General features: G+C 56.1%; 2 protein-coding genes across 4 annotated transcripts; both read left to right on the top strand.

Annotated features, from left to right (window-relative positions):
• The first annotated feature begins 3,411 nt into the window (after positions 1 to 3,411).
• Positions 3,412 to 7,431, top strand: ZBTB12 (zinc finger and BTB domain containing 12). 3 transcript variants are annotated; one of them, XM_070360693.1, is made up of 3 exons: positions 3,412 to 3,437; positions 3,881 to 3,978; positions 5,194 to 7,431. In XM_070360693.1, exon 3 carries the CDS (start codon positions 5,215 to 5,217, stop codon positions 6,592 to 6,594), a length of 1,380 nt encoding a protein of 459 aa, XP_070216794.1. In that variant the 5' UTR covers positions 3,412 to 3,437; positions 3,881 to 3,978; positions 5,194 to 5,214; the 3' UTR covers positions 6,595 to 7,431. The 3 variants fall into 3 exon arrangements, with proteins under 3 accessions (XP_070216794.1, XP_070216795.1, XP_070216793.1); XM_070360694.1 differs by lacking the exon at positions 3,412 to 3,437 and having other exon boundaries at positions 3,881 to 3,982; XM_070360692.1 differs by lacking the exons at positions 3,412 to 3,437; positions 3,881 to 3,978 and adding an exon at positions 4,316 to 4,693.
• A 1,296-nt stretch (positions 7,432 to 8,727) lies between these two features.
• On the top strand, positions 8,728 to 21,950 carry EHMT2 (euchromatic histone lysine methyltransferase 2). Its single transcript, XM_070360688.1, is given in 29 exon segments — positions 8,728 to 8,817; positions 9,464 to 9,530; positions 9,629 to 9,847; positions 9,944 to 10,197; positions 10,963 to 11,047; positions 11,146 to 11,186; positions 11,334 to 11,489; positions 13,064 to 13,201; positions 13,325 to 13,439; positions 13,586 to 13,687; positions 13,914 to 14,062; positions 14,151 to 14,294; positions 14,380 to 14,615; positions 14,693 to 14,875; positions 14,984 to 15,066; positions 15,576 to 15,682; positions 15,767 to 15,889; positions 15,975 to 16,076; positions 16,780 to 16,884; positions 16,991 to 17,145; positions 17,234 to 17,401; positions 18,031 to 18,175; positions 18,544 to 18,621; positions 18,948 to 19,063; positions 19,168 to 19,254; positions 20,710 to 20,788; positions 20,931 to 21,009; positions 21,012 to 21,105; positions 21,430 to 21,950. Coding segments are annotated over 29 exon segments (3,633 nt in total). The 5' UTR covers positions 8,728 to 8,775; the 3' UTR covers positions 21,611 to 21,950.
• Positions 21,951 to 22,070: the final 120 nt, after the last annotated feature.

The raw sequence follows: 22,070 nt of genomic DNA, 5'->3' as shown, positions 1-22,070 counted from the left end.
TGGGGCAAAGGAGAGAGGGGGGAGAAGCTGGAGATTTTGTTGTAAGACAGGAAAGTCTTATCAGCTGATGGATTAAAAACTCAGGCAGACCTCTTTCCTCCTTTCTCTTGGTTGCTCAAGAAATCATTATTTCCATCTGAGCGAAGCACAATTGCAAAAGTAAACCCACTGCCAAAAATACTTTGAATGCCACAGGGAAATGTCTCAGCTTTCCTACTGCTTACACATTTCCTACCGGGCCCCTGCTCATATCTATCAGTAACCAAGAGTGCTGCCCTAAGCCCTGAGCTCGCTAGTCCTTGACCACTTCTTCCAATGAAGAAGGAATTCATAGGGCCTGGACTCCATCTTAGGCCTGTTCATGCTGATCATGCTTGGCCACCTTTCCAGTGGACTCTGAACTCTGTGTTTAGTGCCTATGAAAACAACAACAGAAGGATACAACAACAAGGTTCCTCCAGACAGGTGAACCTTGAAGATCGTATCTAGGTTACTCATCGCCTAAGAGAAAACATACACTAATCACCCCTTCCTCCAGACAGGCCATAAATTTTTCTGTATCTATCAGAGTGTAACCTCGGGTTTATTGATTATTGGCTAATTGTTTGACTGTTTGAGCACATGAGCACAGCACGTGAATGATGGGGTTATTGGGATTGTATTTTCCTTGGTTTATGTAGGTCTCAGGCAGAGCTTCCCTGGTGGCTCGGAGGTTAAAGCGTCTCCCTGCAAAGTGGGAGATCTGGGTTCGATCCCTGGGTCGGGAAGATCCCCTGGAGAAGGAAATGGCAACCCACTCCAGTATTCTTGCCTGGAGAATCCCATGGACAGAGGAGCCTGGTAGGCTACAGTCCATGGGGTCACAAAGAGTCAGGCACGACTGAGTGACTTCACTTTCACTTCACTATGTAAGTCTCAAGGAATTTGGAGTGGTGGGTTCAGACACGTACACATGGGGTATAAAAGATTTTCACAAATGCTGGTTGGGGTCCTTGGCTAAGAGGAGACTCTGCCTTGGGCCTACAGTAATAAACTGCACTCCACTATCTGCATTGTCCTTCTGAGTGAGTTTGTTTCCCGGAATGCCTGGCTACAACACCAAACATACACACAAACACACATACACACAAAGACACATACCCCTTTCCAGACTGAACTTTTGCGGACTGATGGGGCTGGAAGTGACCTCCGAAGACAATCTCTCCATTTCACTGAAGAGAGTACTAAAACTTCTGGAGCCTTGAAGACTTCAAAACTGGACCAGAACCTAGACTTTCTGTCTCCCAGTTTTTTTCTGAATCCTTATTCAGATTTTACTTCTCAGTGCCAATAAAAATCCTCATTTTGGGCTTCCCTGATGGTTCAGGGGTAGAGAATCTGCCTGCCAATGCAGGAGTCACAGGTTGGATCCCAAGTCGAGGAAGACACCACATGCCTCGGAGCAACTAAGCCCTTGAGTCACAACTATCGAGCTTGTGCTCTAGAGCCCAGGAGCCGCAACTACTGAAGCCAAGCATCCTAGAACTCATGCTCACAACAAGGGAAGCCACTGCGATGAGAAGCCCTCATACCGCAACTAGAGAGTGGTCCCTGCTCATCGCAGCTAGAGAAAGACCCAGGCAGAAAAAAGATCCAGCACAGCCAAAAATAAATAGAAAATTTTTAATTAAGAAAAAAAAAAAAAAAGAATCCTGAATTTATGTGTTTGTGTTCTTGACACTATGCCAAGGTGGTACTGCCACCCAAGGACAGGAGGGTGCCTTATTTTACAGTGGCAGAAGTTGGGGGCCAAGACATCCTTACATGGGGGTATGTGACAAAAACAGCCCTACGGCATCTCCCCACCAGAATGTACAGGAGAAGACAAGCTTGTGCACTGCTTGTTTCCATATAAAACTATAACTGGGTGGGCTGGGTACTTAAGGATTCCGCAGCTCTTAACTCTACCTGCTACCTAGGACTATCTGTATTAAACTCCAAACTGAGATTAGGCCCTCTGTCCCATTCATACTCCCAGGAAGGACAAGTAGCAAGAAGGGGACAAGGTACAGAATTTTACAAACTTAAATTCTCACCTTGACAACTTTTTAAATTTCTGCTCTCACTGGAGTGTAAACAACTCATATTTATTTATTTAAAAAATTTTTGACTCTGCTGTGTCTTTGTTGCTGCGTGGTCTTTCCTCTAGTTGCAGGGAGCAGGGGGCTACTCTCTAGTCGTGATGAGCAGGCTTCTCATTGTGGTGGTTTCTCTTGTTGCGGAGCACGGGTTCTAGGGCACTCGGGGTTCAGTAGTTGTGGCCCCCCAGCTCCAGAGCACAGGCTCAATAGTTGTGGCACACAGGCTTAGTTGCTCCATGGCACGTGTGATCTTCCCAGACCAGGGAACAAACCCCTGTTGCCTGCATTGGCAGGCAAATTCTTTACCACTGAGCCACCAGAAGCCTGTAAACAACTCTTGGGAAATTTGGTAATGAGGAAAAGAGATAAGATAGGGAAACAGAATTTTTAAAGTCCTTTCGAAAATTTCAGTCTGTCCTCCAATTAGGCAAAGGAGAAGGGAGGTCTCATTGATTCAGCACGTACTGTGTCAGGCTCACTTGAACGTCACATTAGCCCTGTGAGGAATCAGGGCCTCCAATTTAAAGATAAAAATACTGTGATTCAGAGAAGGAACTTGCCCAAAGGCCCTGTTTTCATAAGTAGTGGGATATGGCTCTGAGCCTAGGTGTGTCTGAAAATCTGACACAAATGCCAACAGAATCCATGTGGCCTAACAACACATACTTCTACAAAAAGGGCATTTTAGAATAGAGAGAACTGGCTGAAGGTGGCTCAGGGGTAAAGACTCTGCCTGAAATGCAGGAGACCTGGGTTCCATCCCTGGGTGGGGAAGATCCCCTGGAAGAGAATATGGCAACCCACTCCAGTATTTTTGCCTAGGGAATCCCATGGACAGAGGAGACCGGCAGGCAGCAGTCCATAAGGGTCGCACAGAGTCAGACATGACTGAAGCAACTAAGCATCAGCAGGGTGACCGCAAAAAAGTCAGAGAATTTAAAACAGAAAGGCAAAGAGTAGAGGCACCATCTGAACACTTCCCAACCCAAAGGGCATCCCTTAAGTTCAGGATCCAGTTTAAGTCAGGAACAAACTTTTTATGGGTGGATGCTGGCTGAACTGAAGAGGAATGACTTCAACAGTCAGTCATTTATTGTATGACTTTTATTTGCAAAACATAACCCAGGAGATGATTCATGCAATCAAGAGTTGGCAATCTAATGGGGAAACCATTAGACTGAACACAGATATTGAACATTCCACCAAAACTGATGTGTAAGGATAATGCTCTAGTCTCCTGGAGGATGTAATAAATCCAGGCGGCAAGCAACAGAGGCTTCTTCACCTGGACTTGGTTGGGTGGAGAAATGAGTACAGGTATATGAGAGGTGCAAGGAAAAAGGCGGGAAGGGAGCCAGCCTTCAGGGTGCTCATAAAAGCCGGTGTTAAAGCGCAGAGACGGCAGTTTGGGAGGAACAGAGAAAGAGAAGGCAAAGGGGCAGAACTAAGGGAGGACTTTGTTTAGGGCGAAGGAGTTCTGACCTTGTCAATCTGGTGGAGCAGCTGGGGTAGGATGGACGCTTGTTCTACTAAACTACATCTTCACATAATTAGAATAATTAGTACCAGGTCTATTATATTGTAGAGGGTGAAATGGGCAAGGTCGTCGACCTTACGAGGGCGTTTGCCTTGGCAAGAAGTTAGGATCGATTCTGAGAATGGAGGGAAGGGAAGGATGGTTGTGATTTCGTAAGATTTTGAGACAGAGAGAGGAAGTGGAGGATTGTCTGGTCTTGTATAAAGTTAAAAATATCTTTTAGACCGGGAGTGCTGAGGTGTTTACCAGCTTCAGAAGAGTTGCAAAAATCTGAAAGCGTGGCCGGAGGAAGTATGAACAGAATCAACAGGTGATGCAGGCGTAGGTAACCAAGAACAACCATCTCGGTAGCCACGGGGCGATCTGGGACCCCAGGAGGGGCCGTGGCTGCAACTCTGGCTCCGCTTCACGCAGCTGGGTCAGAGAAGTAACGCCCGCGTGAGCAGGTGGCAGCGCCCCCGCGGGGAGCCAGGCAGGGGGAGAGCAGAGGGCGGGGAGTGCGCGTTGCGGGGCGAGAAGCAAGCTGCGCGGCCGGCTGCTGGGAGTGGGGAGGGCGGGCCCCAGCGAGCGGGCCTCCGCGCGGCATTTGGCACGCACGCGCAGACGGGCCACGGGGCCCGGAGGCACAGAGGAGGGGGAGCCAGAAAGAGGGGGGTGCGGAACGTATTTCCGCTCTGGCGGACAAATAATACCGGCCAAAGGAGAGGCCAGGCTGTCCGGCCCTTTAACCGTGTGGGGGGAGCTGGTGAAGAAAGGGGGGTCGGGAAAGGGGGAATCCTGCTCCTTTAATTCCCTCCCCTCTTCCTCCTCCCCGAGTTCTCGACGACGCCGCCGCGCGCGGGGCCTGGAACACACTGCACGAGCCGCCCCCACCCCTCCCCCCTTACGCCCACGCGGAGCCGGCCCCGCGCGCGCGCCCCGTGCACCCCCGCGCCTGCGCGCTGCCCAGGCCCTGCCCGTGTGTGGGGGCGCAGTCGGCCCCGGGGGGGGTGGGGGAAATAGGGGGGGAAAAAAACAGCGCGCGGAATCCAGCCAGGTGAGCGGCGCGTGCACTCAGGGTCGTGGGGCGGGGGGGGGGGGGCGTGCCACCGAGGTCTCAACGTGGGGGGCGTGCACGGTGCGTGCAGGCAGGGGGGGAGGACGTGAAAAGCGCGTGCAAACGTGCAAGGGGGCGGTGGAGGAATGGGGCAGCGGGTAAAAGGGGCGGGGTGAGAAGAGGCTGCAACCCGGGCCACCCAGAACCCCAGGCCTCTGCTCCCGCTTCTGCCGACCTTCCCCTGTGGGCGCGGGCTCGCCCCATCATCGCGGGCGGTAGGGCTGGGGGGTGTGGACGCCGCTGCCCCGCCCCCGGGAACCACGCCTCCCTTCTCCCGAAGGGACAGCGCCTCCCCGGGGGCTGGGGAAACTGAGGAAGAGGCTTGAAGACTGGGTGATCTGATGCTGGGGGGCCCTGCCAAGAATGGGAGTGCAAGGCCTGGAGCCTTGGCTTAGCAAAGCCGGAGACCTTTGTCTCTGACCGGTTTCCTTCCCAACCAGGGTTGCCCACCCCCCGCCACAATGGCCTCTGGGGTGGAAGTCCTGCGCTTCCAGCTGCCTGGCCACGAGGCCGCTACGCTGCGGAACATGAACCAGCTCCGCGCAGAGGAGCGGTTCTGCGACGTGACCATTGTGGCTGACAGCCTCAAGTTCCGTGGCCACAAGGTCATCTTGGCCGCCTGCTCGCCGTTCCTGCGGGACCAGTTCCTGCTGAATCCCAGCTCTGAGCTGCAGGTCTCACTGATGCACAGTGCACGCATAGTGGCTGACCTGCTCCTCTCTTGCTATACGGGCGCCCTGGAATTCGCCGTCAGGGATATCGTTAACTACCTGACGGCCGCGTCCTACCTGCAGATGGAGCACGTGGTGGAGAAATGCCGGAACGCCCTCAGCCAATTTATCGAGCCCAAAATAGGCCTCAAAGAGGATGGGGTCAGCGATGCCAGCCTTGTGAGCAGTGTCAGTGCCACCAAATCCCTGCTCCCTCCTGCCAGGACCCCAAAGCCAGCCCCCAAACCCCCACCCCCGCCCCCTCTTCCCCCTCCACTCCTGCGGCCTGTGAAGCTGGAGTTCCCTCTGGATGAGGACCTGGAGCTGAAGGCTGAGGAAGAGGATGAGGACGAGGATGAGGATGTGTCTGACATCTGCATCGTCAAGGTGGAATCAGCCCTGGAGGTGGCACACCGGCTCAAACCTCCCGGGGGCCTGGGAGGAGGTCTGGGCATTGGAGGCTCTGTGGGCAGCCACCTTGGGGAGCTGGCCCAGAGCAGCGTGCCTCCCAGCACTGTGGCCCCACCGCAGGGCGTGGTTAAAGCCTGCTACAGCCTGTCTGAGGACGCGGAAGGGGAGGGCCTGCTCTTGATCCCTGGAGGCCGGGCCAGTGTGGGGGCCACCTCAGGCCTCGTGGAGGCAGCAGCGGTGGCCATGGCTGCCCGGGGGGCGGGGGGCAGCCTGGGGGCAGGGGGCGGCCGGGGACCCCTGCCCGGAGGCTTTTCCAGCGGAAATCCCCTAAAGAACATCAAGTGCACCAAGTGCCCGGAAGTGTTCCAGGGCGTGGAGAAGCTGGTCTTCCACATGCGGGCGCAGCACTTCATCTTCATGTGCCCGCGCTGCGGCAAGCAGTTCAACCACAGCAGCAACCTCAACCGCCACATGAACGTGCACCGCGGCGTCAAGTCGCACTCGTGTGGCATCTGCGGCAAGTGCTTCACGCAGAAGTCCACGCTGCACGATCACCTCAACCTCCACTCGGGAGCGAGGCCCTATCGCTGCTCCTACTGCGACGTGCGCTTCGCTCACAAGCCGGCCATTAGGCGGCACCTCAAGGAGCAGCACGGCAAGACCACAGCCGAGAACGTGCTGGAGGCCAGTGTGGCTGAGATCAACGTCCTCATCCGCTAGCGAGGCGGGCGCCGGGGCCCTGGGCCAAGTGGGGAGGGTCTCCCTGGTCCAGGAGAATAGGAGGGTGGGGGGTCGGGGGCAGGCAGGTACGGTGGGAGCCTGAGCAGACACACAGCAAGGGGCCGAAGATTCCTTGGAGAGAAGACCCTGCCTCTTCAGAAGGAAAGGATGGAGAGAGGGAGAGTTCTTTGAGAAGGCCAAGGGAATAGGGGGTCCCAGATAAAGTTTCTTCTCTTAGAGGTGCATGGATATGTGGAGGGAGGGAAAAGGGCTTATGGAATGAGGCGGGGGGAAAAAGACTGGAAAATGTTTTATTCCTAGCTAAGGCTGCCCAGGAAGAGGTTCTGACATTTCTTGATGGGGGAGGGGGGGTGGGAAGTGGGAGGGAATCTGGCAGGAGGCAGCTTACCTGCTCCTGCTTGGAATAGATCCTTGGGAGAGGGAGTGGTAGGGGGAAAGGATGACTGAATTCTGGAGAAGGGAAGGGGAGACAGTTCTTGCATGCTGGGGAAATGGGATGGGTACAAGGCTTACCAAAATTCTAGGGAGAACAAAATAAGATGGCAGGTAAGAGAATATGGGGGTGAGCAGCCTGGGTAGATACTGGGAAGTGGGGTACAACAGCAAGAACTACAAATAGTGGTGGGGGGGGGGTAGGGCACTTAGATGAGAGTACACAAGAAAGGCTGTTGCGGGGAGGGAGAGTAGTAGAGACTTATACAGTATTTTTTAAGGAAAAAAAACGTATTTTTTAGGATTTTTTCTGGAGTTTGGGGTTTTAGTTTTTCGGCTTTTGTTTTCCACAAAATAAAAAAAAAAAAAAACTTTTTTTCTTTATACTCTGTCTGGCAACTGTGTCTAAAAGACTATCCGACCTTAGACCATCTCACCCTCTGATGTCATTTGCTAAGTACTCAGAGGTCACAACTCATGCAGGTCTCATGCCTAAAGGAGCCTTGACAGGGGAAGGGAAATGTGACAGGTGGGCTCCTCTAGCCAGAGACCCTCCCAGTTCTGCATCCTCAACATCTATCAGCTCACAGCACAAGTGTTCAGTGATTTTTTTGGCAGAGGTATTAACAGATAACCTGCTCCAGTTGAGGAGTTGGGTATGACTGCTAGGAATGAGCTATAGTTGTGATCATTGTGCCCATCAAAATTGTAAGCAGAAGCCTGTGTTTGGGCGTTTGGTCTGGGGAAAGGGCTTATGTCCTGGAGAAAGCTAAAAACCACTGTTTGGGTTCTGGTATGGAGAAGACTACAATTCCCAGAAAGCTCTGAAACGGTTCTTCACCAAAGAGAACTACAGTTCCCAGAAGGCCTTGAATTGGCCTCAGGTGCCCTATATCCTAACCATTTGCCTGTGTCGAATATTGCAAGTACAGATATTTTCCAAACTTTGACCAGATGTAATACCTAAAGAGATTGTACCCTAAATACTGCTATCAAAGTTCTGTGCCTCGGTGTAATATCATTCGTACTTCCACTACTGGCTGGGCTACGACCCACGTAGTGCCTGGTATGCTTGTGAAGTGTTTGGCAAAAAAAGGTTACTTTAGTGTCTGCAGATAGTAAAGACTCGGGCCTCTGGGGGCTTACCTGGATCCCTAGTGCACGTGGTGGCTTAACATGTCTGGCATAAACGGGAGAGACATTCAGCCCCAGGTTTTCAAAAGGGGTCGCTGCTCCAGGGTACATTGAAGCCGCATGCTAGGACCAGCTAAGGCTAAAGGTGTCCTCCGCGCATCCCCATCGCCCCCTTCCTGCTCGTTAGAGAAGCGAGGCCAAGAGGCCCAGGCTTCAGTCCAATGACCCAGAAAACTAGAAAGCAACCAGAAGCGGGAGAAGCACACGCGGGTAGGATTGAATATACAGACTGCCGAGAGCCGGAAGGCTCAGACGCCCCGCTAATTACCTAAAGCCAGGTGGGAGATGGAGAAGCCACACCTGGACCCAGGCGTGCCTCGCCTTCGGTTCCCAGCTGAGTGAGGCCAGGAAGGGCAGCAATTCTCCCCTGCCGCTCCCAGTTTAGGACAGGAACTGCCATCTCCGAGGCCGCTCTCGGGGGAAAAATGGCCAGAAAGCGCGTAGTGGCTCCTTTAAGGCTCCTCTCAGCCCTCCCTCCCAACCCACGTGACCCGGGGCGGCCGCGCGCCGGCTCGGCCCCCCGCGCAAGCGGCGATGGCGGCGGCGGCGGGAGCTGCAGCGGCGGCGGCCGCCGAGGTGCGGAAGGGGAGGGGGAGAGGCGGGTGCATGCCCGCGCGCGCGCCCGGGGGAAGCGCGCGCCCGTGCAATGCTCCGGGGGTGCAACGGGGCCGGGGGGCCCGAGCGAGACTTGCAGCAATCCGGAGGGCCAGCACCGGGGGCGGATGAGGGGACCAGGGGGTGGGAGGTGGGGGGAGTGGGCACGGAGGCGCGCGTGCAGCCGCCGGCTGCCCCCGAGTGGGCGGCGGGCGCCGGGGCCCCAGGAGCACGCGCGAGGGGCACGAGGGGCCGTCCACCGGGCTGGGGGACAGCGGGCGCTGGAGGGGTTGGTGCCCGGGGTCCCCGCGGCCTGGGGGACAAAGGGGGAGCGGCGCGTGCAGCCGGGAGGAGGGGGCGGGGCCGGGGCGCAGAGGCCCCGCCCCCTCCCCCTCCTCTCTTCTCGGCCCCTGAGATGCGGGGTCTGCCGAGAGGGAGGGGGTTGATGCGGGCCCGGGGGAGGGGTCGTGCGGCCCCTCCGGGCAGCCGAGGCCGCGGAAGGGGGGGAGCCCATAGAGGAAGAGGTAGGCCCCGGAGCCTGCTCTCTCTACCCAGGGCCCAGGCGTCCTGGGCCCCCCAGCTTCCTACCGGACTGACCAGCCCTCCTATCCCTTGTGTCCCCTCCCAGGGGGAGGCCCCCGCTGAGATGGGGGCGCTGGTGCTGGAGAAGGAGCCCAGAGGAGCCACCGAGAGAGGTGAGTGAAGCAGAAACGGGCCCTGTTGGACCTTCACCTCCCCCACAACACATGATCTCGTGAGCCCTTAGCCCTGGACTTTTTCTCTTCCATTACAGTTCATGGCTCTTTGGGGGACACCCCTCGTAGTGAGGAGACCCTGCCCAAGGCCAACCCCGATTCCCTGGAGACTGCTGGCCCCTCATCCCCAGCCTCTGTCACAGTCACTGTCGGCGATGAGGGGGCTGACACCCCTGTAGGGGCCACACCACTCATTGGGGATGAACCCGAGAATCTCGAGGGAGATGGGGACCTCCATGGGGGTCGCATCCTGCTGGGTGAGAAGCCGGGGGAGTCTGGGGAGGGGTGAGGTGGGGTGACTTCTGACTCTGTCTTCCCTCTTATCTTGTCTCTTGCCTGCCTGTGTTTTCCAGGCCATGCCACAAAGTCGTTCCCGTCTTCCCCCAGCAAGGGGGGTGCCTGTCCCAGCCGAGCCAAGATGTCAATGACAGGGGCCGGAAAATCACCCCCATCAGTTCAGAGTTTGGCTATGAGGCTGCTGAGTATGCCGGGCGCCCAAGGGGTGCCAGCAGCAGGGCCTGAACCCCCTCCGGCCACAGCCAGCCCAGAGGGGCAGCCCAAGGTTCATCGAGCCAGGAAAACCATGTCCAAACCAGGAAATGGACAGGTGAGGCTTAGGGGGATGGCTGTGGGAGTGGGAGAAACAGAATAATTAACCATAAACCCCCATGGGCTGCTGTTTTACAATTTAGCTTCAGGCCTTTTCTTACCCAGTACGTGACTGCTTCACATATTTACCAAGGGGCTACTGTACGTCAGATTCTTTACTGGGGTTTAATCTATGAACATACCAGATACCTGTCTTCCTGGGGGTTGTGCTCTTAGGGAGAGGAGAGTAGAAGATACAAATGTTGAAAAGTTAATTGTGTTGTCAATGTCTTAATTACTCTTGTGACAACAACTATAGAGACTTCAAACCACCTTTCCTGTTCTACTTCAAAGCAAGCCCCCAGGGAACTTCTCCCTCCCTTCTTTGAAACTGTCCCTGCTGTTTTAAAGGTTTTACTGTGAATCTCTACTGAGAAGGAGACAAGGGAAGTGACAAGAGCCCCAGAATCTCAGAAGCTTTATGACAGTGTTTTTAGGGATCTGGATATCATGTTGTTCCGGGTTTGCTTTGCGTAGCTTTGATCAAGGCCTTAATTTGTTTTTCCATGTGGAAAGGAGGGGGCAAGGGGCCTGCTTCTGTGTCTATGAAGGGTTGAGTGTTAGGAGGGGAATATGGCCTGACGTGGTTCATATTGCCAGAGAACTTTGGATGGCGTTTCTGAGGGTGTGGCTCACCACCCCACCCCAACCTGGGGCTCTCAGCTCATCCAGACAGAACCTTAGATGCTCCCTGACCCTAAGTGTGCTCCCTCTTGGCCCCCAGCCCCCAGTCCCTGAGAAGCGGCCCCCTGAAGTGCAGCATTTCCGCATGAGTGATGACGTGCACTCGCTGGGGAAGGTGACCTCAGGTCAGTCCCATCCCCCACCTACCTGTGGCTTGCTATGGCCTGTGCTAAGGGCTTAGAGTGCCAGTCTCACTCCTTTCTCTCTCTCTCTCTTCTTCTAGATGTGGCCAAAAGGAGGAAGCTGAACTCAGGAGGTGGCTTGGTGAGCCAGGAGGGGCTGGGAACAGGGCCTCTCTCCCTGAGGGCTGCTCTGAGGCAGCCCCAGAGCTGGGGTTCCATCTTACCCTCACGGGAAATGGGTTGGTGAGTGAGTGCCAGCAGCGTCAATGTTTCTTCAATCTTTTTCTAGTCAGAAGAGTTGGCTTCTACGCGGAGTTCGGGAGAAGTGACCCTGGAGAAGGGGGACCCCGGGTCCCTGGAGGAGTGGGAAACGGTGGTAGGGGATGACTTCAGCCTCTACTATGATTCCTACTCTGTGGATGAGCGGGTGGACTCTGACAGCAAGGTGAGAGGGAGCCAGCCACCCTCCCAGCCACGCTCCCCTCGCATCCAGGGCTCATTCTCCAGTCTTTCCTGCCCCACTTTTTCCTCTCTTTCCTTTTCTGAACACCCACTAGTTCACTGCCCCGTACTATCTATAACTTATTTCCATTGTGTGCTCTACCCCATACCATCCCCTTGTCCCTCTCCAGTGATAATCACCACCCTGGACTTGGGGTGTAACATCCCGTTTTATGGTTTATTTGTTGTTTATTCCTTTGTTTCTTGTTTGGTTTGTTTCACATGTGTGTTTGCCCATGCAACATAATGCTTAGTCTTGCCCCTTTTACTTTTTGTTTGTTTTCTCATGGAATCTTTCAGATACACACAAAAAATAGAATAGTGAGCCCCCAGGTGGCCATCACCCAGCTCAAAGGATTAGCAATACACAGCGGGTCTTGCTTGACTCATCTGTTCCTCCCTAATACCCATACCTACTGGATTGGTTCAAAGCAAATAGCCAGGCACCATTTCATCTAGAAACATTTCCATAAGTCTCTCTAAACATTAGACCTCTTTCTGTTTTCAAAAGATTTACAGATGTTTTTGGGGTTTTTTTGGCCGAATCATGTGGCTTACAGGGATCTTAGTTCCCCAGCCAGAGATAGAACCCATGCTTCCTGCAGGGGAAGCATGGAGACCTAACCACTGGACCTCCCGGGAAGTCCCTACAAATGATTATTTAATCCCATCGCCTTGCTACCAATTAGTCTTCGCATTTTCTCAGTTGTTTCATAAATGGGTTTTCATTTGTCAAGTTTCAAATGAGTTCCACACATTGATCTGATTATTTGTCTTAGGTCTCTCTTGGTATATAGGTTCCCTGCCTTCTAAAAAAATAACTTTTTTTTGCCACTCATTTGTTAAAGGAACAAGAATTCTGTCCTGCAGAATTCCTCACACTTAGGAGTCGGCTGATCGGGTGGGGATTGACATGTAATTCTCTGTCCAGTGTTTCTTCTTGTAAACTCATAGATCCAGAAGTGTGCTCAGCCTCAGAGGCCTGTTGTTTTTCTTTTTAGTTTGGTAAGACTTGATAGCAGGTGCGTCCTGTTGTATCATCAGGTGTTGGACATTTGGTCTTTTATTAGTGAAGTTAAGATCAGTGGATTCAGATGATATCACTCAGATTTCATTATAGCATTTCTGATTAGCTTTTCATGTAGTGTTTTCAGTCTCGCCTGTTTATGAACTTCATAGAGTATCATACTATACATTTGTTACCTGGAACTGCTTTTTTTTTTCCCCCTCCTTAACTGTTATGTTGCCAAGATCATCACAGTTTTGCATGTCACCGTAGCACCGTATTTTTCATTGTTGTATAACACGCCATACCCCCTCTTTGTACCCAGCCTTTCCTTCCTCTCCTGTCCACAGTCATCTTCACCAGGGAACCATCCTTGGGGATTTATGGTTTTCTTGATCACACCTCCTTCTCTGAGTCCCAGGGGTTGTATGTGTCCTACCCTGCCTCTCTCCCAAGTTCTCCCCAAGAGCGAGCTGTGGCCTGGGGAGGCCACAGCTTTACCTCTCTTCCAGTCTGAGGTTGAAGCTCTGGCTGAACAACTGAGTGAGGAAGAGGAAGAGGAGGAGGAGGAAGAGGAGGAAGAAGAAGAGGAGGAGGAGGAGGAGGAAGAAGAAGAGGAAGATGAAGAGTCTGGCAATCAGTCTGACAGGGTAGGGTTGGAAGCCAGCAGCCCCGGAGGAGTGGAGACTGCAGGACCAGAAGTCTGAGTCCCCAAGGAGGGGGGTTACGGGCTGGGGGCCACCTGCCACCCTAATGCTCCTCCTCCTCCCCAGAGTGGTTCCAGCGGCCGCCGCAAAGCCAAGAAGAAATGGCGGAAGGACAGCCCATGGGTGAAGCCATCACGGAAACGGCGGAAACGAGAGCCTCCGAGGGCCAAGGAGCCACGAGGTGAGGAGGCTCCTCTGCTTTGGGGTCCCCTCCTCCAGCCCCCTCCCGGCCCCCAGAGAGCATGCATGCACACCCACGCTCCGCATGCACCCCCGCGTCCAGGCACCTGTGAGCTCGCACTCTCACTCTCTCTGTCTCTGTGTCAGGAGTGAATGGTGTGGGCTCCTCAGGCCCCAGTGAGTACATGGAGGTCCCTCTGGGGTCTCTGGAGCTGCCCAGCGAGGGGACCCTCTCTCCCAACCACGCTGGTAATTGCCAATTGCCGATTGCCGGGATAGGGAGCCACTAGGGGTGCCCTCAGGGCCAGAGGGAATGGGGAGGAGGGGGACCCCACTGGAGCTGGGGTGTCCATGACCAGACTTTGGGGGTTCGGGAGCATGGAGGAAAAGTCAGGGTGGGGGTGAGAGGCCCCATGAGGGGTCCTGGCGGGTGAGGGGCTGGGCCTCCCTCAGCTCCCTGCTCCCTCTATCCAAGGGGTGTCCAATGACACATCTTCGCTGGAGACAGAGCGCGGGTTTGAGGAGCTGCCCCTCTGCAGCTGCCGCATGGAGGCCCCCAAGATAGACCGCATCAGCGAGAGAGCAGGGCACAAGTGCATGGCCACAGAGAGCGTGGACGGAGAGGTGGGCCCGGGACTGGCCGGCGAGATGCCAGGGCAGCTGGCCCCGGAGCCCAGCCTCACCTCTTGTCACCCGGCCTCGCCGCCCACAGCTGTCCGGCTGCAATGCTGCCATCCTCAAGCGGGAGACCATGAGACCGTCCAGCCGTGTGGCCCTGATGGTGCTCTGTGAGACCCACCGTGCGCGCATGGTCAAACATCACTGCTGCCCCGGCTGTGGCTACTTCTGTACGGCTGTGAGTGACCAGCAGGGCAGCCAGGCGGCGTGCCCCAAGGGGCAGGGGCTCCCGGAGCCTGACCGTGTTATTTCCCTGCCCTTAGGGCACCTTCCTGGAGTGTCACCCCGACTTCCGTGTGGCCCACCGCTTCCACAAGGCCTGTGTGTCCCAGCTGAACGGGATGGTCTTCTGTCCCCACTGTGGGGAGGACGCATCTGAGGCCCAGGAGGTGACCATCCCCCGGGGGGATGGGGTGACCCCACCGGCTGGCACTGCAGCACCCGCTCCCCCACCCCTGGCCCAGGATGCCCCCGGGAGAGCGGACACTTCCCAGCCCAGGTACTGGCTTTGCCCTTGCCTTCTGTCTTCCCTGCGCAGTCCCCATCTGCCCTAGACATTCACGCCTTCTCCCACAGTGCCCGGATGCGGGGGCAGGGGGAGCCTCGGCGTCCACCCTGCGACCCTCTGGCCGACACCATCGACAGCTCAGGGCCCTCCCTAACCCTGCCCAATGGGGGCTGCCTCTCAGCTGTAGGGCTGCCACCAGGGCCAGGCCGAGAGGCCCTGGAGAAGGCCCTGGTCATCCAGGAGTCAGAGAGGTAAGTAGGGGTTGCACGCGCGGGCACGGCCGCTAGGACTGGGGCTGGGAGTGTGGATCTGTGGTTCTTGGGGCTGTTACTTAATCTGAGGGGCCCTTACCCCGGCAGGCGGAAAAAGCTCCGGTTCCACCCTCGGCAGTTGTACCTGTCCGTAAAGCAAGGGGAGCTGCAGAAGGTGATCCTGATGCTGTGTGAGTGTCCCCCTTGTTCATTCAGCAGACCCTACCTGAGCTCTGCTTATGTGCCCATCCCTGGGCTCGGAGCCAGGAGGGCAGCCATGAGGGTCATGGTCTTTGCCCTGAAGGACTTAGGCTGGTAGGGGATGCAGACGCACAGGTCGCCCGTGATGATGGGGACTGTGGTGGCAATAAGCACAGAGGCCCTGGGCCCTGTTCTGAGAGCTTACACACTTTCACTCACTTGTATCTTCCCAGCGGAGACTCAGAGTGGTGAACTGGCTTGCCCAGTGCACAGGGTACTGAGGGGCTGGGGCCATTTGAACTTGGGCAGAGCTGGTGCTCTTTAACATCTTATTCTCATGAGACTGTGCCACAGTGGATGTGAGCACAGGGGAGGCCCAGGAGGCACCCCTGACCCAGCTTGGGGTCCTGAGAAGCCTTCCTGGAGGAGATGCCACCCACCCCCTCGCTTGCTCACCGCATGTCCCTCCCTCTCCCGGTGTGGTGGGCTCTCCCCACAGTGGACAACCTGGACCCCAACTTCCAGAGTGACCAGCAGAGCAAGCGCACACCCCTGCACGCGGCTGCCCAGAAGGGCTCTGTGGAGATCTGCCATGTGCTGCTGCAGGTCAGCATGGGCCCCGCCTGAGACCACAGCACCCACCCCACCCCGACCCAGCCCCTCCCTGGTGCCAACAGCCCCTCCGTGCAGGCTGGAGCCAACATCAATGCCGTGGACAAGCAGCAGCGGACGCCGCTGATGGAGGCCGTGGTGAACAACCATCTGGAGGTGGCTCGCTACATGGTGCAGCGTGGGGGCTGTGTCTACAGCAAGGTGCGTGGCCGGACAGGCCTGGCTGGGCTCAGGGGCCGGGCCTGAGGTGCCAGCCTGAGGGCTCATTTGCCCGCGTCACCCCCAGGAGGAAGACGGCTCCACGTGCCTCCACCACGCCGCCAAAATTGGGAACCTGGAGATGGTCAGCCTGCTGCTGAGCACGGGACAGGTGGACGTCAATGCCCAGGTCAGCAGCCTGGTCCCCTTTCTCCCTCGTCTGACCTCTGACCCTTCCCCTGCATGTCACACTGTTCCACCCTGTTCATATCTCTATTCCCTGCTTCACTTGTATTTCTCTTAACTCTTTTCTGTTTCTTTCTGTTTTTCTTTACCAGTTTTCAAAATGAGTTGTTGCCTTAATCTCTGGAACTGGCCAGTATTAACTCAGTTTTTTACCTGTTGGAGGTGTTTTAGTCTGTGTTCCCCTTGATCTTTGAGCCGTTCCATCCTTTGTCCAGAAGAAGCCCCTTGCCACAGACTTCTGTGGCTTTGAACTGATCCAGTAGCCTTTGAGAGCATCCTTGTCAGCAGCTGTCCTGCGCCAGACTCAGACTTTACCACTTTCTAAGAAACTCTGGTCCGTTTAAGTGGGAAAAATTTTTTTTTGGAGACTACAACAATCTGTGTACCTGGAGGGGGTTATTGCTATTGGGTCCCTGCTTCTCTTGTAAGTGGGTAGATCTAGGAAATATTTTTTAGAAAGAGAAAAATTACTTTGCAGTCATGAGCAGTAGACACTATTAGTCCCAGTTTATAAATGAAGAAACGGAGACCCAGAGACCTTAAATTACCTGCCCCGGGGCCCCACTGCCTGTGAACGGTGGAGCCCTGACTCTGTGTGAGCGGCGGGAGCTGTGTCTCCACCCTCCCCCTTCCCTCCCCGCCCCCAGGACAGCGGCGGGTGGACCCCCATCATCTGGGCTGCAGAGCACAAGCACATAGAAGTGATCCGCATGCTTCTGACACGGGGCGCGGACGTCACTCTCACCGACAACGTGAGTGCGGGGTTGGTGGGGATGCCAGAGGTGGGCTCAGTCCTGCCCTGCGCCTGAGCTAGGTGCGCCAGCTGGGTTCAAGCCTCGCCCCCTTCCACTTCCACAGGAGGAGAACATCTGCCTGCACTGGGCCTCCTTCACCGGCAGCGCCGCCATCGCCGAGGTCCTCCTGAACGCCCGCTGCGACCTCCACGCTGTCAATTACCACGGGGACACGCCCCTGCACATCGCGGCCCGGGAGAGCTACCACGACTGTGTGCTGTGAGCCCCCACCCGGCACCCAGCCCCACACGCGCCCCTCTGCCACCTCTCACGGCCAGGTGCCCCACGGGCTCCTGTCCCCTCCCAGGTTGTTCCTGTCACGCGGGGCGAACCCTGAGCTGCGGAACAAGGAGGGGGACACGGCGTGGGACCTGACCCCCGAGCGGTCCGACGTGTGGTTTGCCCTCCAGCTCAACCGCAAGCTCCGGCTCGGGGTGGGGAATCGGGCCATCCGCACGGAGAAGATCATCTGCCGGTGAGCCTGGGCTCTCTCCGCACCCAGAGCCCCCTCCCCAGGCCCCTTGGAGCCTCGGAGTCCCCAGAACCACCTCCGTTCCCCCTGAAACACATACAGATAGAGTTGGCAGATACAGCAAATAAAAATAGACACCTGGCTAAATTAGAATTTCAAGTGACCAACGCATACTTTTTTAATGTTTAAGAGTGTTCTGAGAGTATATTTGGGACATGAAAGTGAGAGTGTTAATCACTCAGTCTTGTCCGACTCTGTGACCTCGTGGACTGTAGCCTGCCAGGCTCCTCTGTCCATGGGATTCTCCAGGCAAGAATACTGGACTGGGTTGCCATGCCCTCCTCCAGGGGATCTTGCTAACCCAGGGTTCGAACCCAGGTCTCCCACATTGTAGGTGAATTCTTTACTGTCTGAGTCACCAGGGAAGCCCTGTACTAAAAAAATTATTTCCTGATTATCTGATCTGAAATTCAGATTTTTAGCTAAGTGTCCTGCCTTTGATCTGCGAACCTTACTCCCCACCCCTGATGAACCCCCAGAACACCCTCTCCCCTCCCCCGGCCCTCTCCTTGCTTCTAGGGAAGCCCTCACCCCATACTCTAGCCACCCAGCTCCATCTCCCCTCCTGCCAGGGACGTGGCTCGGGGCTATGAGAACGTCCCCATCCCCTGTGTCAATGGTGTGGACGGGGAGCCCTGCCCCGAGGATTACAAGTACATCTCAGAGAACTGCGAGACGTCCACCATGAACATTGACCGCAACATCACCCACCTGCAGGTTAGTGTGGGGCCCTGGGACCTCCTCCCAAAGGGGCACTCAGAGCCACTAAGTGGAGCCGGGCACGTTGTGCCAACAAGGACGTCTGGCCAAGGTGGTGGGGCTGAAAGGGACCTCTGGTGTGGGCTTGCATCCACCTGGGGAGGGGGACCTTTTTCTAGGACACATGAAGGTATCACATAGGCTCATGGTGGCCCTAGAGATACCCGCATCAGCAGCATCTTGATTCCCCCTCATCCTGGGACCATCACCACCACTACCTTACAGTGTGGACCCTAGAGAAAGGACAGCAGTTGGGGGGCTTGTGGGGGGAAGCTGAGGGGCCTGGGCCGATTCTGAGGGGTGAGCTGACCTGCCTCCTGCCCCAGCACTGCACGTGTGTGGATGACTGCTCCAGCTCCAACTGCCTGTGTGGCCAGCTCAGCATCCGCTGTTGGTATGACAAGGTGCGTGCCCTGGCCACCTGCCCATCCACTCCTCCGGAGCTGGCCTCTGACACCAACCCTCTGGGGCCTTGTCCCTTGCCTTCTGTCCTGTGGCGGAAGTAGCGGAGAGGGCAGGGCGAGACCCGAGACTCCTAGGACGTTGCCAAGACAGAGCCTTGGTGTATGCAAATCAAGGGCGATGGTTGTGGGTTTCCTGTAGCGTATACGTGGCCTCCCTGAGTCTGTGGTGGGGTCAGTGATGGATTTTTCGGTGAAGTCTTGGGAGTCCTGGGCAGCTGAGGGGAGCACCACACAAAAACCACTGTCTTCCCGTCCCTCAACCCCAGGATGGGCGGCTGCTCCAGGAATTTAACAAGATTGAGCCCCCGCTGATTTTTGAGTGTAACCAGGCATGTTCCTGCTGGAGAAACTGCAAGAACAGAGTAGTGCAGAGCGGCATCAAGTGAGTCCCTGCCCCTTGGCCCTCCTCACCCCGCTTTCTCCCTTCTCTCCTTTGGGAAGCTTCCATGTCACCCCCCTCAATACCGTCCTCTCTCCCACCTTCAGGGTGCGACTGCAGCTCTACCGAACAGCCAAGATGGGCTGGGGGGTCCGTGCCCTGCAGACCATTCCCCAGGGTACCTTCATTTGCGAGTGAGTGGTTGAGGGGGAGGGGTACTCTGGCTCTTCGGGGCAAAGGGCTGGGTGCAGGGCCACGGCTGACTCCCAGGCATCCCTCTCTGCCCTCCTCCCTAATGGGTCCACCTGGCCAGCCTCCTCTGACCACCATCCCCAAGCCTCCACTCTGCCCAGGTCACAGGGCCTGTGTCTTTCCCTCCCCATTGGTGTCTTCCTGAGCTTCACACTCCCTCTCCCCTGCCCTTCTCAACTGGGGAAAGGCCCAGTTTTAACAGACCAGGGTTTGAGCCCCATTCTGCCACTGGGTGTCTTCGGCCAAGTTCACAACCACTTTGAGCCTCCTCCTCCTTGTCTGCAAAATGGAGGTGATAACAGCTACCCTTCCGTCCACCTCCTCAGGGGCCTCAGGCCTGCCCATCTGTCAGTTCTTTCTCTTCCCAGCATCTATAACTTCTCCGTGTCTCCTAGCTTTTACCCCATGGTCTTCAAACTTAATCTTCTTTGGCTTTCAAAAAAAAAGTCATTCAGCCCTATTTGGCTATTTAAGAAACCATTCATTTTCCCTCCATCGTGTCATCTCTCAGTTTGACTCAGACAAGCGGCCTCTTCCTGCTGGATCTCAGTTCCCCCCATCCACTCCCTACTCATCCCTGCCCAGATCTGCCTTTACCCTCTCCCTCTGCTTCCTCTCGTCGGTCCCCACACCCCGACCCCTGTGTCTCAGTCTGCATTCTCCTGGCATCCGCCACCCCCTTAGCTCTGGCTCCCATGACACCATCCTTAGCCGCAACTCATCCTTTCTTCCTCTTCACCAGCTCCTCTTCCTCTGCTTTCCAAACGTGGGTGCTTCCTCCCCAGTTCTTCACAGCTCCTGGGGCTCCATCCCTTCCTGCAGTTCTCACCTCTCTCCTGTCCTCAGCCTGACCTTGCCCCACCTGCTGGGTGATTTCCTCGTCCTCCCCATGTCTACACCTGAACAGATTCCCCACCCAGGCCCACTGCCAAGATACTCATCCCTTCACCCCAGAGGCTTGGCACTTCCGTACTCACCTGAATCATCCTCTGGTGCAGCTTGTACCTTCCCTTGAGCTTCCCCACCGCTGCTACTCCAGTGGCCCCACACTTCTCACCCCTGCCCCACACTGTCAGGTCCTGCCTGTTGATCTCGCTGTCCTGGGGGAGCCCGACTGGCCAGTTTGTCCTGTGTACTCTCACATGCCTGTGTCCCCAGGCTCCTCTTCCTGATCCCCCTTCTGGATGGGGACCTCCTACCCTCTCCCTCCTAGATCATGTCTGCTATCCTTGGGTCACCCACCCCAGCCATGTGGATCTGTGAGATTCACGGAGAGTGTCTGGGGCAGCTGACAAATGGTGGAAGAGGAATCCCAGGCTGTGGGGAGAGACAGGCCCTGGAGCCTACTTGCAGTAACTCCCTGCTCACCTCCAGAACCACCACTTCCTGCCCAACAGGTATGTCGGAGAACTGATCTCTGATGCCGAGGCTGATGTGAGAGAGGACGATTCTTATCTCTTCGACTTGGACAACAAGGTGGGCAGGAGACCCCCTTGCCTTCCTCCTTTCAAGCAGCAGATGGAAACCTGGGGAGGAGGGGCCAGGTGATCAGTGGGGCGAGGAGGTTGGCCAGCCAGCAGGGTGGTGGTAGATGTGATGAGTGATGCTCCCCCCTCAGGATGGAGAGGTGTACTGCATCGATGCCCGTTACTACGGCAACATCAGCCGCTTCATCAACCACTTGTGTGACCCCAACATCATCCCGTCCGAGTCTTCATGCTGCACCAAGACCTGAGATTTCCACGCATCGCCTTCTTCAGTTCCCGAGACATCCGGGCCGGGGAGGAGCTGGGGTGAGGCCTCCTGAGGCTCAGCTGGGGTGTGGGAGATGTAGCAAGCCCCAGACCAAAAGCAGAAGGCTGGCAAGTGCCTGGTTTCCAGGCATAGATTAGAGCAGAGCCTCTCTGAAGTCACTGTAGACAGAGTCCTGAACCTCATGGATTTTGAGTTAGTAGGTTTGGGGTGGGTCGTGAGAGCCTTCACTTCTAACAAGCTCCTGGGCAATGCTAGTGCTGCCAGGGCATTTGAACCTAGGAGGGCTTAGAGCCCCTCTGAAGTGGGAGTGGGTGCTCTGGAGTGGGTCTGGGCTCCACAGATCTCTTGTGCTGCTCTGACAGGTTTGACTATGGTGACCGCTTCTGGGACATCAAAAGCAAGTACTTCACCTGCCAGTGTGGCTCTGAGAAGTGCAAGCACTCGGCTGAGGCCATTGCCCTGGAGCAGAGCCGCCTGGCCCGCCTGGACCCACACCCTGAGCTGCTGCCTGAGCTCAGCTCCCTGCCCCCCGTCAACCCCTGAGATCGGACCACAGCCACTGTCCCACCCCTGGACAGCCACCAGCTCAGTAGCCACTTCTGCCGCTTGCCCACAGCCTACGCCTGGGGGCTTTTACCGTTTCCTCTCTCCCTTACCCCTTCACACATTCCTCAGCCAGCTCCCAGCCAGGCCCTGGAGGTCTGACAGCCCCTGTCTCCCAGAGCTGGTTCTTTCCTGGGAGGGTGACTTCAGGGCTGGCCACCCCTCCCCCCAAGCGCCTCCTGCCACCCCTGTTCCCCACCCTCAACTGAAGTTTGATGAAATTGAGCCTCTGTGCTAATTGGTTTCCTTTGTTCTCAATAAATGTTGGTTTTATAATAAACGGGGTGATTGTTGGCGGAAAAGCACACACAGCCCGAGGGAATGTGGGTCCAAGGGGCAGAAAGGGGATGGAAAGGGGGCTGGGCAGGTGTGGCCGGTGTGGATAGCCCTCCAGGGGACG

This window comes from Bos mutus, chromosome 23 (assembly GCF_027580195.1).
Source record: "Bos mutus isolate GX-2022 chromosome 23, NWIPB_WYAK_1.1, whole genome shotgun sequence".
Classification (NCBI taxonomy): Eukaryota; Metazoa; Chordata; class Mammalia; order Artiodactyla; family Bovidae; genus Bos; species Bos mutus.
This window is presented reverse-complemented; position numbering and strand designations above follow the sequence as displayed.